Below are 19,025 nucleotides of genomic sequence, written 5' to 3'. Positions count from 1 at the left end.
ACGCAGTTAGATATTTATCAATCATAGTCTGGATTATTAAAATTATCGTTAAATAAATCTGAACATTGCGAGATTGCCCTGGATAAGCTTTAACAATTTAATTGGGAACACGCGGTGTAATTGTTGTTGGCACTAGATGCTAATGTATTTGAACACCATTGGTTAAGGTTATCTAAATGTTAATGAAATACCATGTGGCTTTTGTAAAAACGTTGAATGATGTTGTATTCTATCATCATCATAACATGTATTTATGAATGTCTCACCGTCGGAAAAGTTTTTGTTCATAAAGAAATATCAGACCTATCAAAAAAGATTAATTTTAATCATGATTTAATACTGAAGACACAATAAATATGGCCAACTTATTTTTTTAGGTAACTGCTCGTTTCGTAATAGAGATCCACCGCTCTGGCTATATCTGATGATGAAAGCAGAGGTGATTTTAGGGACACTGTACCTAATTAGGTACGACTTATTTTGATGAACTAGACGAAAGCACTACAATAATTGTCACCTCTATGGGTCATCTCTTTTTTACAATCGCAATAATAATTTATGAGAATGTGCAGCCACAGAAACTTTATTCTTTCGGTAATAATCCTCGTGAAAAGCTTGGAAAAGTCTTTGGATGTCTTTCAGTCTACAAATGCCTGTTAAACGCAATGAGATCTACTTTGCACAATATATTTGATTATGTAGCGGCAAGGTAACAAAATAATCTTATCGCAAACGCTTAACGTAAAATGATAAGTAATGCCTTAATATCAAAGTTATATTCAACTTAATAGGCATTTTGCTGCCTCCAGATGTTTTGTGAAACTGCCTTAATTCGGGAACGTTTGTCACTAATTGTACGAATTATTGCAGTTATTTATAAACATGTGAATAATTGACATTGACCTACGACCTGCGACAAACAATGCAATATTAATGTTAAATAAAAATCTTCAACTACCTACTTTGTAATAAATAAAAGTCAATTTCATATAGAAGTACATATTTACTTACGATCCTGAGAAATTATGTATTTTACTACAATAACACTTAACAATTAATTAATATACTTTATGTAGGTATCTCTTATTAAAAAGAATCTTACCCAAGCTCAGACCTCGTATTTCCGCCACGAACACCCTATATCTATGCATTTATTCCATAAATAAATAAATAACTAAGATATGTGACCACTACTTTTGTAGTGGTTCGTAGTACTTTTGTACTAGGTAAACTACGTTCCCTTTACCTAATACAGAAACGGAAGTAGCACACAATCAAGATTAAATAAAAATATTCTTAATTTGATATGTTCATAAGGACACCCTTTTTATAGTTCGTACACTGCAAGAGGAGCACGTGGCTTAGCTATAACTGCAAAAGCGGATTGATCACAGGTTGAGCTACGTTTGATGCGGTTGTTCCGTAGATGAGTGACCATCTTTGTCATAACGAGTTAGTCCGTGTTTCGGAAGAAACGTTAAATTGTGGGTCCCGGCTGTTACTCATACATCTTTAACAGTCGTTACAGGTAGTCGGAAGCTAGAAAAGTTTGACAACCAGACTAACTAAGGGATATCGTGTTGCCCAGGTAACTGGGTTGAGCAGGGCACATAGGCAGTCGCTCCTTGTAAAATACTAGTACTTAGTTGAACCGGTTAGATTGGAAGCCGACCCCAAAATAGTTGGGAAAATGCTAGATGATGATGAGTTCATGTATTGCCTGAGTCCCTTTCTAATTATCTAATTATCAAAAAAAAACATTTGTACTGTTATTGAACTGATACATAAGAAAAAGCAATAAATAGCATAAGTTTGATATTGCTATTCTATTTTCAATAGGTACCTGCGTACGTTACATGTTTACCTACATCATACTTAACTCTCATTAAAATCTGCTTACTTTCAGCACTCGAAAACACTTATAAAAACCTTTTCAAAACCAAAATTCGAAGAGAAAAAAGAGTCATCGTTCAAATTATCAACTCTCTATCATGCTTCATGAATCATGAGATAGAGCCTGGCAATAGCCGGAGGACAGACAGCGGTGCCTGAATTAGGGTTCAGTCTTTTCCCTTCAGGTTCCTAACATTTGAAATAAATATTTATTCTATTTTTTTATAATAGGCCACGCTTAAATAATAATTCCTTCAGTGTAAGTGAAAGAATGAGCCAAAAGCCATGGCTTCCATAATGGTAAAATTAGAAAACAAACTATAGTGACTGATAAACAAGTAGAAAGCTCAAGTGGATTTGAACACTAAAATAGAGGTGCTACGGCACAAAATCCTTTAAATATTTTAGGGAATTGAGCTCTTTTACTTATGAACTGTAACATTTCTATTGAGTTGTTGATGTCATTACGTAGGCAGTGAACTTGTGTGTTAGTCACCATATACACCGGTTCCTAATTCATTTCACAATTAAATATTCGATTAGTGCATCATAGCAGGCTGGAAGACCAATTCTTTACGACGACAGCGTGAAATTTCAGAAAGTAAGTTATTTATGAACTAATTATAACAATGTTTGAGACGCCACTTCAGGGATCACATCGGCTTTTGATGAGATGAGGTCATAGCCAAACTTTGCGAAATAGTACACTTTTTTGTGTTCTATTTTCAAGGCTATTTCGGTACCTAAAATTATCCGTTGCAATCCCGGCTGTAATATTGTAGTATCAATATTTAGGAACTGGGAATACCGCTTATTTTTCCCAGCCGTCTCCCGCGACTTCGTTTACGTGTTAGTAATTCCTCAAATCAATTCATTAGCTCAGTACCGCGCAACAAACAATAGTTATGATTATTTGGCTGCGGAGTTGTTAAAACAGTGATATATTATATCCTTATTATATTCCTTGAATAGAACTTTTGACGCGTTCGAACAAAATTATTCAGCTTTACTACCTATATTAGAAACTAGGCATAGTTACGTAGGTAGGTGTAATTTACGTATGCACTGTCCCTATGAGTTGTTATCTTTCTATGATCCTATACTGTACAAAATATACCCACATGTGCAAAATAACTGGCGTCAAAGTTGGGATTAGATTTGGGCTATTTATAAATGTAAACATCGATTTCAATTCGTTCGACAAACTACTGGATATCCGAAAGATAAATTACCATATTCGGGATCGATATTAGTTTCGCGTAATTTTGGATGAGGGTGAAATTTAAATAGAAACGATATGAAAGTTTCTTCTGGGGTGACTAGCAAAATAATTAATACCCTCTAACGTTAATTTCTTCAAATCAAATACTTAATGTAACTAAAACTGAAATGCTACGTCCCTAACTAACAAATTAAAGCTTTGTTAATACCACAAGTTCGATTTTTTCCTGACCTTGGAATTTATAGCTATACAGAGGTCAGAGGTAGGTAATTGTTCGCCCGTGTGAGTGTTGTTATAAAACTATTTTCAGTCATTACCTACGTGAAAAATCCGATATTGAAGTGATACAGACAAAGTAGTTAAACAAACGAGATAGTAAAGTGTGTTAAGTGTTCATCAACTTTATCAATATTAATATTCGTTGTTTACTTACAATCTAAATATCAATCCGCTAATCAAAGATAAGCAAATACCACGGTATGATTGCATTGACTATCCGAACCAGCCGGCACAAATGCAGGCAGCGAAGGTTCATTACTTTAGAAAATAAATATCTTTTTTTATACCAATCACCTGTACAATAAATTGTTCGCTTGCGCGTATTAATTTCGAGTTGGGTGATGGAGAATAGACGCCTTTTTTAACCTTAATTATAGCTAAAGCTGTAATAGAGGATCGGGTTATCTTTTGAAATGACTTATTTAAAAATACTACTCAGTGTATCAGTATTGTATTCGCGGAACCTAAAGGCAGTGAATTCGTGCGATATTTTCCTCATCCTATTCTTCACTTACACTAACGTATTGCTTCGTATATTGTTCCGATAACCTATACATAAAATATAAATAAAAACTTACGCATAACCTAAAAAGAAAGTTCTTTTCGATCGGCATGCGACAACTGCACTATGACCGAACAAGAATGTGATACCATTCCCTTTTCTCACTCGAGTAACCCCTTGAAGCGGGCAAAACAATCAGACACTGATCGAAGCACAAGCGACCACGCGAAAAAGAAGACGAGAAACCAATCACCTTCTCTCTCGGGAGTAAGTACTCGGGATATCTCTACAACCTTCATCTTCCTAATTCTTAAATCTAAGTATGTGTATGTAATATATCTTATGTACTAGTATTATTTTCCTTAGTATGTAAATAAGTAAGTCTACATATTGCACTTTATGTATGTTTAATTAGGATAACATACGTGATTATATTACGATCTTTACTTATAGGCACACCTACCTCTTGATATCTCTGCATTAAGTCCGCCATTGTACATTTAATGTATAAAAGTGTAAATAAATAAATAAATATCTCGGCGTAAGCCTATAGCCGTTATAGCAATGACAATGGATGTTGCGGGTGCATTCAAGTAAGCTAGTTGTGTTCTGACTAACAATATATGGTATCTGCAGTCTTATAACAACACTTTGTGAATTGTCAGTGACACTCCCGATAATTTAAACGACATGGAGCAATGCATGGGCATGTCATGGCATGGCCCCGTATCGGCTCATTTTGGAAGCTACCACGGTGTAAAGAAGTTTTAGTTCAAAAAGTTTTCATTAAAGAAGATTAAATATTTATAATTTGTAAGATCACGAGCGGTGATCATGGTCCGGTATTCGGGCCAAATTATTTAAATTAATTTAGTTTATGTGATTTTGAATTTCTACTAATTGTTTGTTTTTCGTAATCGTTGTAAGCTGTGTTAATTAATAACGGATCTTTTTGTCTTCAATGATGGTGTCATTGAAGACAAAAAGATAGCCTGTTTATTTAGAAAGTTTTATACCTTTATTAAAAGTTGCTAGTAGTGTTTTACCAAAAAAAACAAATACAAAGAATACTAGTGTTATCGTTGACTACACACGCGTTTTTTTCTAAAACAATTAAATATTTTATTTACAGCTCATCAAAATGACGATAACGCTAGAAGGGGACACACTTGGCAAGAAACATGAACACTACAACAAACTTGTTCAAGACGCTGTGACCAAACAGAATTATGTATTAAATGAAATTAAACACGAAGACAGTGATTTGGACAACCTATTTAAAATTGACCTCGCTTGCAAAACCAGGCACGTAGATTTTATAATCGAAGTGTTGAAGTCTAATGACATGCTGTATGTGTCAAGAGCTATAAAGAAATCGCCGTGGCTGATCACAGATCCTCAGTATGCACACATTATTAATCCTGAGTATCTTCATTCACAACTCTTTCCAAGCATGCAAACAAAAGCAATAAGTAAACTGATGCTTAACATACGACTTAAACTAAAGGACACAAGAAGGGTTGAGGCTTTTTACGAGTATCTAAAAGAATCAAAGGAAGCGTACAAGTGGCTGCAAAATTGCTCCTTGCCTTTCATTGAAGTCGTCTTAAAAAATAACCGCAATATTCCACGGAATTTATTTAAACGACTGTGCCGAAAGTCAAGCTCATTTATTTCGTATCATGAAAATGTAGCAGATGTTTTCTCCCTAAAAACTACATTAGATGAATGTATGTTCTTGTTAAGGTCCCACACTACAGAATTTTTAGATGTAGTGGAGAAGAAGTATTTGGATCAAAGTGATTATTACTGCAGAATGTCTCCAATGGGACGAAGGCGAACAGAGATCTTGATGAAAAAATGTAGACAAAGAATTTTGGATAAGTTCCCCTTTTATGTGGGAAATATCGACCTTGCAGTCGTAGCCAAACATTTGGACAAATCTGGTATCAAAGCTTTTCTCGATGAACAAAGTAAAAATGATAAAGTAAAACGGTATTTGAAAACCTATGCAAATTTAAAGCCTTTTATAAATAATATGCCAAAAGATGAAAGATATCAGTTTATAAAGCTAACGTTTATAGACAAAGCAAATGAACAACCGTATCACAAGGTAGAGTGCAGCTTAGCAGATGATGTAAATACTTCTTTTTCCTGCAACGTCGAGTCATACCATTGGTACATACACGCTCCATATAGCGAAGCTTTCAATAATTTGGTAAAGTTAATGCGAGCTGAATCTTCGCCTTTAGAACGATGTCTAATACTTTCGGTATTAACTCAGTGTGCAAGAAATAGCCCACAGAACATAAAATCGTTGCTTGAATACTATTATGAAAAACATATCAATGAACCTTTCAAATTCAAAATTCAATTCGTCTACAATGTACTCAAACATATATCTAGTTACAATTTCAACGAAGAAAGCTGGAATATATTAGAACAGATTTTCCACAGTATGGAAGTATACACTGAATCGGAAAATAACGTACAAACCTGTCTTAAAGCCATCATCATACACAAGGTGACACAAGACGCAGAGGTGCCGGAAATAGTGGAAAGAAAGTTTCAATTTGATACTTTCATAAAAAGCTGCGGCAAGCTGAATCAGAAAGATAAAGATAAATTGTTCTCCTATCTCTTAAAGTTTGTTTCAGGAAAAATCCAAAACCAGATCATTGAAAATGAATGGAATTTGAACGACATGGTCTGTCATATCAATAACGCTTTGAGTTTACTGATAGATTGGAAGCGAGATATTAATGACTATCCCTTCATTTTAGACCACATTAAAAAACTAGCTAGCATTAAAAAGGATAAGTTGTGGAATACAGATTTGTCCAGTGTTTATAACAAGAAGAAATCATGGCGAAGGTATATGTTTGATGACTCTTTCACATTTTTAGTCAACGAAGAAGTATGTTTAAACGCGCTTAAACACAATGCACAGCTACTGGATAGTTACGATAACGAATTAGAGGTGTTACGAACCAACGACAAAGTTACGCTACGAAGACTTCTCGCCAAGATTCGAGTTTACTGGCCCCAAACCTTGGCGCAGCAATGGACCGACGCGTACTTGCTTAATCTTGACAACGCTACGGGACAGAAAGCTGCGATTAAAGGTCTTTTCATGCTAATGTCACAAAAACAAGTGATAGACATGGCAGAAAAACATAAACCAGAAGATTTTAAGATAAAGTGGGGCGAAATCAACCCAACTGATATTAACCTACGCAAATATGTTGCTCAAAATTTGCATCTAGCCAGACCGCTTGTTCCTCTTGAAACTGTGATGTGGTATGCTAAACAGGATTACTTGCAATATGCTGTACCATCAATAAATTCGGTAATGTCCTGCATGAGCAATGACCTTAGTCGTGATTGTTTGGTGACGTTATTAGAAGCACCGGTATCTTTACAGAAGTATGGAATCCGTTTCGCCTTTCTTAAACTGCAACCGCACGAAATAAAACCAATATATGCAAATATATGGCAATCTACTAAAAATGTGTCAATTCGATCGGTACTATTTACGCAAACATATAATGTTCTGTGTAAGACGAAAAATAAATCTGTGGAGCGAGAACTTTGGGAACTGTTAAGTATGTTTATAGATAATTTGTCGTCAGATGACAATAAACAGATATTTAACAAACTATCGAAACTCAAAGAACTGCCTCTTGATATACAAGCACATTTTTTTATGAAGTCTTACAATTTTCTGACGTTACTGCCCGAAAAAGCTAATGCTCAAACGTATGTTGACAGGTTATTAGACTATGCACCAAAAATAATAGAATTGCTCGATGAAGATTTCGTCGTAGAAAAAGTGTTGTCACCAATAAACACAAAGATTTTATCTACTAAAAGCGATCGCAGCAATGCTATTTCATTTCTTGCAATTTTCGTATTAGGCAGTAAAAATGAAGATGTCCAGTTACGAAGGTACAAGAGAGTGCTGTTACCAACAATGGAACTTGCTTTTTCATCTTGGGATTACATCAAAGACCGGGAATATATTTTCAAAAACAAGTTTAAAAGTCTCGTAAGAAGCTTGACTTGGAATTTCATAAAACTGGTATCTCTTAATAAAAGTGCACCGCCAGCCCAATTATTTACACTGATACAAAAACTTATGGAAGAGAAATTAGTAATACACAAGAACTATACATTATACACCAGTTGGAAACTGACTACGGAATATGTAAAGCTAATTGACGAAAACAAATCATTGTTAAGTGTATTTGAGCCCTTCGCAAATTCAAACATCAAAGTCGACACCTGGTTACCAGACGAACTGACAAGTCTATGGAACGATATAAATAGTAAAATATCACCAAAATTAGGTTTGAAATTTCTTGAGCATTTAAAGAAAGATACCGAGACATACTTTCCAACAATACAATTGCGTTTTGGTCATGCCATGTATAAAACATTTCAAGATCTGCAACATGGAGATACATTTACAGCTGAGACCTTGAGTCACATGCTTGACTTTGATTTCGTTCCCAGTTACATAGTAGTCAGTGAAGTGATGCCAAAATATGGCTCAAATCAGATTAAGGAGATCGTGGCACGAATACGTGAAAAACTTGAATCACATCCATCCAAGGAAGTGCAGATACATTATAATTTAGATTATGAAGATTTGCCTTGGCCTGACAATGAATTATAAAAATGGAACTTGGGCTTTTGCTTCACAGGCCTCCTACTACATCTTAAGTAAGAATGTTGCAGAAACTGTTGTGAAAACTCTACCAGGAGTAACGCAGCAACGGTAATCTCTTACTACTGCAACAATAATTCTATAAGAGGTAGTCTAGTCTCTCTTGTAGAACAGGATTGTATATTTAAATATGTTATCAATATTCAACCTTTATAAAATATTCAACTTATTTTTGTAAAAAGACAAGTTAATACTTTAATTTATAGTTTTAATCCGGTTATGATCTGTTTTCATCCGAACGTCTATTCTACACTTGGATTGATGTAAATGAATTATTTCATGATCTACCATATAACATTAAAGTGAACATTGACTTTCACAATCACGAGTAAAAGATTTAACGATTGCTGATTTTATTCACTTTACATTTTTAAACAGTAAGCCCAATTTATTTAATTAGTTACTTACATACTCATAATAATTGATTTGATGTTGATCCAAGAGGTTTGAGTTTGGTAGTTAGTGATCGTGACTACAATGCCAGAGGTGGTTGGTTCGGTTTCCCACACAGGACAGATGCTTCTGTAAGGAGCGCGATCATCTGTTCTGCATCTGGGTGTAATTTATTTTATGTATTAAGATAAGTTTGTTTATCAGATGTCTAGTACTTACTCAAAAACCAAGCTTACCATTTATATTAAATGACACACCTGCACATGCATTTTACTACACTTTTAATAAACATATTAATATACCCTAGTTTGTTTTATTTCCGTCAGAATTGGGATTGTTAACCAAAACACATACTAGGGAGATAACCGACGGTTTTAAATAGTTTAACGAGGAAAGTAGTTCCTACAAATGACATAGTAGAGACAGAATTTAGTATCACAAAATATTCGAGAGCTGTCTACACTAGAGAAAACACGACCTTATCCCGTCTATGCATACTTATATTATTTTAAACGGCTTCGATAGCCTATCGCTGAGTAATAAATAAAAATATGAGGAACCAAAAGTATCCAGCCTAATCAAATAAATATACAACAGGCAGGTAACACAGGTTTTACACTAAGGATAATGGAAATTTTGAAAATCATTAATATGATTTGACAAAATTAATATCGTTTTTAAAATGTCAGTCAGACTTACTGGCAAGATAGTCCAGATTTAGATAAGAGATTAGACCAGATTAAGATAATTCATTTTAATTTTAGTGTAAGTATATTAAGCTTTTATGTATAAAAAGAGGGAAGGCTAGAGTCCAAGATTGACAATTTATTATTCACAATTATTGACATGGTCATATAACTAAAGACGGAAAACAAGATGGAACTTTTAGGCTTTTACTTTTTTATTGCAGGTACAAGATGGCGCCGCTAGACTTGGATGGTGAAACACTTGGAGCGAAACGTAAAAATTACAATAAGCTGCTAAAAGAAGCCATCGCCAACAATGAAACAGTGCCTAGTTTCAAATTGAGCGAGAATGATGTGCAAAACTTATTTAATGTGGATCTTGCGTGTCACAACCGAGACGTGAATTATATCCTCGACGTGTTCAAATGTGGTGATATGCTATGCGTTTCGAGAGCTATCAGCCAGAGCACCTGGCTTATCACTGAACAACAGTACTCCAACATTATTAACCCCGAGTACATACAAAAGGAACTTTACCCACACATGTGCACCAAAGCTTATATCAAGCTTCACAAAAACATAAGACTTAACATCAAAGATGAACTTAGAGCTGAACAATTTTATCTTCAAGAGACGAAAAAAACTGAAGCAATTAAATGGTTACCGTATTGTTCAGTAACTTTCATTGGGAATAAAATTCGTGAACATTTCGACCATATTAATATTAGGATCTGGAAACGACTTTGTGAAAGGTCCATCAACATTTTCGAAATTGTATTCGAACACAGCCAGCGTTACAAGAGCCATCAATACGCACATGCTGTTCTGTTCCTTTTAAAAGTCGATCTCGATAAGTACCTTGACTTATTAGAAAAGGACCAAATATTACCTAAATTCAATGATAAAGCTACACATGTTATCATGAAAAAGTCGCCACAAAGGGTTTTTGACAAATTCCATGTATATATGAACAGCATCGATGTAGCAACGTTTTCAAAATATTTAAAGCCGGAAGAGATTTTCACATTTTTATGTACACAGATTAATAAAGATGCTAATTCGACATTGCATGTTTATCGGTCACTCTTTGATTATGACACATTGAAACACTTCGTAAGAAGAATGCCCAAAGACGAGCAATTCGATTTTGTTAAAAAAGTTTTTATAGTTAAACAAAACGCTGACATTCCGGACGATAATTTAGTTGAAGGTACAGAAGCCTATTTTCTCAGAAAGATGCATAACTACGGCAGTAGTCCTAGCTACCTCTGGTACCGATTTGCTACTTTCGAACGCGCTTTCGAAGATATCACTCAAATGCTGGATAAAGGAGTAAGCCATTGGGATAAAAATCACATGCTTAAGGTTCTCGTGTTATGTGCAAATAATAACATGAAGCACATTTACACTTTATTGGACTATTATATTGAAACTAACAAAAACGAGTCGCATAGTAACAAGTTTCACTTTACAACGGAGGTGTTAAAGGGTACCTCTATTTACAAATACGATGAAAAAACATGGAATAAATTAAACGAACTATTTAATTCTATGATGATATATGATGAAGGTTTAATAAACATTCATTACAATGAATGTCTTTTCAGGGAGTCTATTATCATATACAAAGTCATACATGACGAAAAGGTACCTGAAGTCATAGAAAACAGGTTTCAATTTAACACTTTACAAAAATACGTTACTAAGTTAAATGAAGAACAAGGAGAAAAGGTGTTTCGTTACTTATACGATCGTTTGCTTGGTCAATTTAAACCCATAAAAGAAGAAGTCGACTTGCTTGAATCAGTTAACCAGATAAAAAGAATTTTGAAATTGTTAAAAGATTGGAATAAGGAACTGCAGGATTATTCGAACGTGCTTGATAAAATAAAGGAATTAATAAAAATCCGAGAGACAAACTCTTGGAAGCATGATTTGTCTTCAATTTATAATTTTAAAAAATCTTGGCGTAGATTAATGTTCGAAGAGTCAATAGTTATGCATCCAAGTGAAGCAGTGTGCTTGAACGCCCTGAAACATGATCCACGACTATTGGAGCGCTATAACAACGAGATACAAGAGCTTCGAGTTAAGGACACTATCTATATGCGAAAACTTCTTTCTAAGTTTCGCACATTTTGGTCACGCACGTTAGCGAAAAACTGGGCCGAAGCTTATTTGCATGACCTTATCGAGAGGAATGATCAAGATAGCAAAAAGAAAGCGTCTGTGCGTGGTCTTTGTACTATACTCACACAAGAGCCGTTTAGTGACATCGTAGAGAAATACAAGCCAGCACAAGCTAAAATTGACTGGAACACGGTCGATGATCATGTCCTCAACATACAACGTTTTGTTGCGAAGAATATGCACCGCGCACGCCCGCAACCACCTCCAGACTCTATTTTGGCATATGCAAAAGGCGATTACTTACAATTTGCTCTTCCCTCTCTTATAGCTATATTTTACAATTTGAATATATCTCAAAGTAAGATTTACATACCAAAACTGTTAGATGCACCAGTTTCTATCCAAAAACACGGAATTAGATTCGCATATCGCAAGCTTAACGATAAAGACAGCAGCACAGTATTTTTAAATTGTTGGAAATCTTCAAAGAATGTTAGTATACGAGCAATAATTTTTAAATTTACGCACGAGCTCCTCTGTAAGGAAACACACCCAGACAGAGCGGTGGCTCTTTGGGAGCTAATCGAAATGTTTATTGACAGCTTGACGTTTGGAGAAGATAAAAAGATCTACGAACTTCTAGCAGGAGTGGATAAAATACCAATAAATGTTAGAGCTAACTACCTGATGAAATGTTATAAATTTATGAATAGCCTCATAGTTAATGCAAAAGAAACTGATCGTGACCAATACATAGCACTCAGGTCGAATCTCATCTGGCATTCCAGACAAATAATGGAACGATTGTGTCCCAACTTTGTTGTTGACTTAATAGAGGAGCATGTCGATGATACCTTCTTTGAATCTAAGGGTAACGGTATGCATGTATACGTTGCCACTGGAATTGTACCCGTCTTGTCCGCTTATGTACTGTGCACTAAAGATGAAAACTTGCAAATACAGAGGTATGAGCAAGTTCTTTTACCCATTTTAAATCGTGCTCTAACTATGTGGGAAGAAAGTCGTGATGGACATTTCTATATAAGATCTAATTTCATGAATTTGATAAACCAAATACAAACGGATTTAAGAGATTATGCTGTTGAGAATAATATGAATATACCTTTAAAGATGTTTATGAACATTCAAACAGAATTGCATAAATCTTTGTCACTAACCAAAAACTATGTATTGCTAACTAGATGGAAACTCATGGTAGCCCTGACCGTGCTTGTAGAAAAAGCTTATCCAGACTTAAAAGATTGGATGAACATAACTAAAAAAAATGCTCCAGAATTTGGTAAGCTTTGTTTACAATATCTAAAAGAGGATGTAACAACATATATGCCATGTATTTATAAACTTTTCTCTGAAGCTTTGAATCAAGTAATATCTTTATTACAAGACGATGAAAAAAAAGAAATTTACGATGCCTTTTTGTCTGACGAAGATTTTATTCAAGGTTACTTGCTTACAATACAAATGAATGGAAGTTTACGTAACAATGAAGAATTAAAGGAGAAATTGCTATCACATCCTTCGGTCGAAGTTAAGATGCATTACTATGATCAACATCAGCCCAACTCCCGTTACTTATTTTAGAAACTCCTGAGTAATCCTGAGTAGCGACGCCTTATTATTGTAACCACTAAATCACTGCTTCAACTAATTCGTTGATCCCTCACTACTTTTAGACTATGTATTCAGTGTGTGCTATAATAGTTTAGCTTTTTTGGAATGCACAATTCAATAAAAATATTATGTTTAATGTTTTTTTCCCTTAACCCTGCACTGTATCATTGCTAAGACAAGGAGCTATTATGTAGAGTATACGACGTAAGTGTACAATCGTCAAAGTAACAAAATATTTAAAAGTAATGTTTAGATTTATTGCTGACGTTTACTTAAGAACAAAGCAGTTAGAATTAAGATGTTTGTATTTTTTTTTTTTAATAAACGAAAATCATGAATTCGCCTCTTTTTATTAAATATAAGATTACCGATTAATCTGCAGAGACACCGGAAAACTCTGTCGGAGAATTGGTGTCGAAGAATCTGCGACACAATGGCAATCCGGCACATTGGGCAATCAAATTGTTATCTCATAAAAAACAAGTTTCAGCATCAGTGCTCGAAATACCAGCAAAGCGATATTCTGTGGCCGATTACCGAGCTCGTAGCTATGAACCTTATTGGTGTAGGATAGCTTCATGAAAAGAAACTTCATTCAAGCAAGTATTGAGACATGTCATAGCCACAAATCGAATTGATGTAACTTTGATTGTACCTAAATTGTTGTTATTCATGAATCTATAGATTTTAATAACTGTTGTTACGAGACTTACCTTGCCAGTCTTTAATTCAAGTTCTTTAAATTACTCAATAATATCCATCACGTAAAAGATATTTTAAATCTGACTCTCTTAAGGCTTCTCAGTACACCGACTTTGCTGCTTTAGCATAAGGCAAAGATTAAATACTTAGGAATGGCCTTAAACGTAAGACAGTGCTGTTGAAGGGAAGTCAGGAAAGGATTTCTACTTCTACCTACTACAATTCTCAACAACATAATGGGATATAACAGTAGTCAGTAAATAATAAGCAAAGATATGATCAAACATTATTACAATGCCGATTTTAATTCTTAAAACATATATATATAAGCACTAAAAATATTGCCACTTACTCTAACTTACATTAAACAAAAATAAACTTGGCAAAATACTTTACCAGGATTACAATATTATAGCTAAATGGAAAGTCATTTTTTCTAAATGATAAAGAAAAATATTAACCAATAATGGTTTAGTGTTAAGACATTCTTCGTAACATTTATAATAACAGTCAAATAAGTTAATCGCCGAAACCAAAAGGGTAGGCCATAACTTTTAGAGAAGTGAAAATATTAAGTAACTACTAAAAATATAATAGTTTGTCAAATTAATCGTGTCAATCACATAACAGTTGTTGTTTATTCCAGCTGTTTATTTATATAAAAGGAATCAACGTTTATAGGCCAAAACTTAAATTTAAAACAGAAACAGCTACAGATAATAGGTACAACAAGGGTTATCTTATGACTGAAATATTTATGTAGAAATACATAGTATAATCGTTTATACATAACAGTACAGAGAACTACCTATTCCATTATCCACAAATATAAATTTATTCTACGTCGCTATACTAAAATTTTATCAGAAATTATTTTAATTGAAACAAGTCTAAAAAAATGCTATTGTTTAAAACTGTTTTTGCTTACGATTAAAACTTATTCAGTTAATCATTTATTTCAAAACCATTTGTGGTAGACTGATCTGAAAACCAAGAAAAAGGGGAATCATTATTAAATTAAAATGAAATAGATGACAAGATTAATCAAATGGAAACAACTATTTTTCCTATATTAGAGACCAATCTTTGAATCAGTTAAGTATGAGATAAGTTTTATGTTAATAATTAATATGTTGATGCCTTGTTTCAATATTTCATTACTAGAAATTGTGGATCTAGGTGCATATAATGAGTTGCAGGTCTTACTCACATTTTTCTTTTTTAATCCTCAGCGCCAGCTTCATCGGGTGCTGGTGTGTGCCATGTTAACCTCTCTTCATAGAACTGGATCACAACCTGTGGGCACCTTACGTTAGCCTGCTTTGCTGGTACTAAGTCTGCCTCGTCTGTACCTTGCCATTTCATTAAAAACATTAACTCGCCACTACTGTCTGTTGCACCTGAAATTTTACATTAATAGCATATTATTAGTCTTAACTCTAAATTTGCTACTGGACTGGACTGGTTACTTCAACACAGATTCAAGTAGTTTCAATAAGAATATATTAATTGTGTTCATGGGCTACTCATCAAGACCTCACCGCCACATCAGCTTATTGTTAAGGACTTACCATAAATATGTGTGAGTAAACCAATCTTAAACATAAGAATAAAAATTACCAATAATCTTTTCAGGTTCCAGACCACGGTCAAACCCTGAGGCCTTTTTATCATCTGTTTTTGCTTTCTTAGCACCTTTCAGGTCTGGTGTTGCTACAGCAGATTTACGTTTCTTGGCATCCTTGTCAACTTTTACTGTTTTTCCCTCTGAAAATATTGAAACATAATTGTAATGAACTAAACTGTTCTCGATATTTGAACCATAGTGAGACATTTTAGATTTTGAAAGATTTAGTAATAAATAAATACATAGCTGTATACTCCCTTTACAAACCTACCATTTAAATCAACTATTCCATGGAATTAAAATTCAGCATTAGTATTATTCGCTTATGGTGTTATACATTTTTATATTAAGAATATTCACATGAATGTGTTTATACTTTACTCACCTGCTTCTTTCTTTTTTCTAGCCTCTTCAAAAGCTTGAATGAGGTCTGGACAGTCAAGATTCTCCTCTGGTTCCCAAGTGTTGTCTTCATCACTGTAGCCCTTCCATTTTAAATAATATTCAACCTAGAAAATTTAGAGAACAAAATTTTGTGATACTGTTTATAATAACATAACTTTAACATTTCTGGCATAATGGTTGCTCAAATAAACCATTCCTAGCTCTTATTCAGGGATTTTGTTTAAGTATGAAAAACATTCACTGAAAATTCAGTGTATCAACTACCTCTCCGCAGTTGCTGCAGAGTCTATATGTAAGAAGTAAGTAACATTATGGTTACACTGTGTGCTTTTTTAAAGTAAGAGTTTATTTTATAGAACTCACCTTCCCATTTCTTACGCGCCTGTCTAATACCTTCTCAACTGAGAATTCTTCTTCTCCTTCAGGCTCACCATCCTTCTTCTTATCAGCCATTGTTGGACTACAAAATATTAACGATAAATATTAACATAACACAATATATCACTAAATTTGTAACTTATAAAACAAAGTAAACAAACATAAGAAAGTGTAAACACAAACACAAAATTATAAAAAACGCGGGAATTGAAAAAAGACAGTTGATAACTATCTGAACGATTTTCACTTGGATACATTTACGTATTTATCTGGCATTGCTAAGATTAGAATATTAAATTAATAGGAATGTATTATATGAAGCAAATACGCTATATTTTCTTGAATTCCGTGCCTAACTCTTCCATACGGTGATGAAGAAGACCGGGCGATCTGCAACTTCAGCCAGCATATAACCTATACAAACATTACAAGCAATTCAGATAATACACCACCCAGGAAAATTATACTATCAGTAATGCTCTCTTGTATACCACACAACTTTAGAATAAACATGATTTATCAGTACACAAATTCAATACCGAGTCCCGCCATTTTGACTCGGAAGAGAAACCGTAAACGACTCTAAACACTTACTTGATATTCATTAAGAGTTTTAAGCTTGTTAGTAACTTAAATCAGGTTAGTCGCACAGTTAAATCGGAAAGTTTAATGTAAGTTGTTTTATTAACACACACTTTAGGAGTTTTGTTATAAACAAAACGAATTCAATTTCATACCGGTTCGTGGTATACTCGCTGGATGGATGGAGTTTATTTCGTTTTTTAGCTTATTCTATTCAAGCAAGACTGACTTTGATCAGGATCTCAAATGTTGCCAGAATAATGTTAGAAAACAATTCAACTGACAATTATTTTTCACAGTATATATAACCTGGATTCGTTCTTACCGAACTGGTCGACTTGTGGGAGGTGGACTCGGCAATCATTGTCCCGATAGTCGTAAGTGCCAATGGCTTAATAGCCAAGAGCCTCGATCAACATCTTCGGAGGCTCTCGTTGGGCGTCTGGGTCAAGGGTTTGATTCAGAAAGCGGTACTTCTGGACACGGCGCGCATCGTGAGGAGGTTCCTCTCTCTGGAGCCCTGACCACCGGCAGCTTGGGCCCTGTTCCCGTTGCCGGTTGGACACTATTTTTTATATTTTTAAATGTATGTTGTTTTTATATATATTTAAAAATGTAATTTACATGTATTTTAATGAAATAAAGGAAATAATAATAATATATAACGCTGTTAAAAAATATTTAATCAATTTCTGCCATTTTTCCATTTTAATACATCAATTTCAAACTATAAAGTAATAAGTGTGCAACTGTAAAATAATAATATCAGACTTAAATTTATTACCAAATATTAGTGCGATTTTATTGCTTGCAGTGCTAGTATCGTGATTTTTTTAATGAGATAAAGTTTATAGCAACCACAAGCTAAGGCGATCCATTTAATATATATACATTAAAACATTCGTTTAGCCAGAAACACAGGTATAAATAAATCTCTCTCGGATGGCCCTTACATTAGATTTAGTACATTCTAGGTCTCAACAAAATAGTGTTGTTCAACATTCGTAGCAGTGGATATATTAAAATATAATACATTATAATACGGAAGGAACCTATTAAACTTATACTTACATATATATGTTTAATAGGTAAGCTTAGTAACTTGAGCGGGTATCGTCACATTGTTTGCTTGAACCATATACCATTACACATATAAAACTGCTTACTGCAACCTGCAACGTCGTAATTTAGAGATAATTTGTAGTTTTGCAGTGCGGTGCGTTATCAAACAGCAAGGCCAAGATTCCGCTACTTTCAATGACCGATGAATGAATGGTAATGGAATTAAAATGAAATTGTTTGTATTCTTCCAAGCATTTTGTCAGCAAAAATTCATCGGTCATTGTAAGCAGCGGAATTGGAGCCCTGTCCTGGCGTTTACGTTTTTACTCCGGGTTCCGAATGATCTGGAATTACCCTACAGCAGTCTTAGTTAATATAAGGAACCAATGACAACTATTACTTAAAAGTCACGAAGTAAAGTAGTTTTGCAAATGCTGTTTTTTAGCGCGATATTGCTATAGCGAAATCGCCGACAACAGGTTAGCGTTGCTGCAAGGTTGACGTCTGTTTGACGAAAATAAAATAAGAGACCTTTTTAATTTAAAAATTTATGTGTGAGTCCTTACAATCGGCTAATCGTATTTTTAAACGTCCTCTCGGTTTGGTGCGCAGTGTTGTAGAGTATATGTATTTATAAATACAAATATCCGCATTATTACTATGAAACGATTTTACCATCCGAACTACTATATTGTATTAATCCAAATCATTAACCTAATCACAAATAATTAAAGAATTTTTCACAACGTAATTAGTAACCTTCAATCGACTACTCACCTCGTTCAAATCGAATGCTAAGTCGA

General features: G+C 34.2%; 2 protein-coding genes across 8 annotated transcripts; one reads left to right on the top strand and one right to left on the bottom strand.

Annotated features, from left to right (window-relative positions):
• Positions 1 to 2,049: 2,049 nt before the first annotated feature.
• LOC113503217 lies at positions 2,050 to 13,804 on the top strand. 2 transcript variants are annotated; one of them, XM_026885103.1, is made up of 2 exons: positions 2,050 to 2,494; positions 9,929 to 13,804. In XM_026885103.1, the coding sequence occupies exon 2, from the start codon at positions 9,936 to 9,938 to the stop codon at positions 13,434 to 13,436; it is 3,501 nt and encodes a 1,166-aa protein (XP_026740904.1). In that variant the 5' UTR covers positions 2,050 to 2,494; positions 9,929 to 9,935; the 3' UTR covers positions 13,437 to 13,804. The 2 variants fall into 2 exon arrangements, with proteins under 2 accessions (XP_026740904.1, XP_026740903.1); XM_026885102.1 differs by lacking the exon at positions 9,929 to 13,804 and adding an exon at positions 5,029 to 9,320 and having other exon boundaries at positions 2,281 to 2,494.
• A 638-nt stretch (positions 13,805 to 14,442) lies between these two features.
• Positions 14,443 to 17,423, bottom strand: LOC113503218 (chromobox protein homolog 1-like). 6 transcript variants are annotated; one of them, XM_026885107.1, is made up of 7 exons: positions 17,173 to 17,308; positions 16,907 to 16,992; positions 16,564 to 16,660; positions 16,181 to 16,304; positions 15,789 to 15,935; positions 15,379 to 15,568; positions 14,443 to 15,151 (listed from the first exon to the last, which is right to left on the bottom strand). In XM_026885107.1, exons 3-6 carry the CDS (start codon positions 16,651 to 16,653, stop codon positions 15,390 to 15,392), a joined length of 540 nt encoding a protein of 179 aa, XP_026740908.1. In that variant the 5' UTR covers positions 16,654 to 16,660; positions 16,907 to 16,992; positions 17,173 to 17,308; the 3' UTR covers positions 14,443 to 15,151; positions 15,379 to 15,389. The 6 variants fall into 6 exon arrangements, with proteins under 6 accessions (XP_026740908.1, XP_026740906.1, XP_026740905.1 ...); XM_026885105.1 differs by lacking the exons at positions 16,907 to 16,992; positions 17,173 to 17,308 and adding an exon at positions 17,316 to 17,423; XM_026885104.1 differs by lacking the exon at positions 16,907 to 16,992.
• Positions 17,424 to 19,025: the final 1,602 nt, after the last annotated feature.

This window comes from Trichoplusia ni, chromosome 18, assembly GCF_003590095.1.
Source record: "Trichoplusia ni isolate ovarian cell line Hi5 chromosome 18, tn1, whole genome shotgun sequence".
NCBI classification, from domain to species: Eukaryota; Metazoa; Arthropoda; class Insecta; order Lepidoptera; family Noctuidae; genus Trichoplusia; species Trichoplusia ni.
Note: the sequence above shows the minus strand (reverse complement) of the source record. Positions and strands in the feature narration are given on the sequence as shown.

Bases quoted from the DNA above. Each gene is read 5' to 3' on its own strand.
- LOC113503217 (XM_026885102.1), top strand. From the start codon at position 5,038: ATGACGATAACGCTAGAAGGGGACACACTTGGCAAGAAACATGAACAC.
- LOC113503218 (XM_026885104.1), bottom strand. The intron at 16,305-16,563 runs GTGAGTTCTATA...TAAATTTTCTAG, and splicing joins GGCGCGTAAGAAATGGGAAG to GTTGAATATTATTTAAAATG. The intron at 15,569-15,788 runs GTAATTTTTATT...GTAAAATTTCAG, and splicing joins GGAACCTGAAAAGATTATTG to GTGCAACAGACAGTAGTGGC.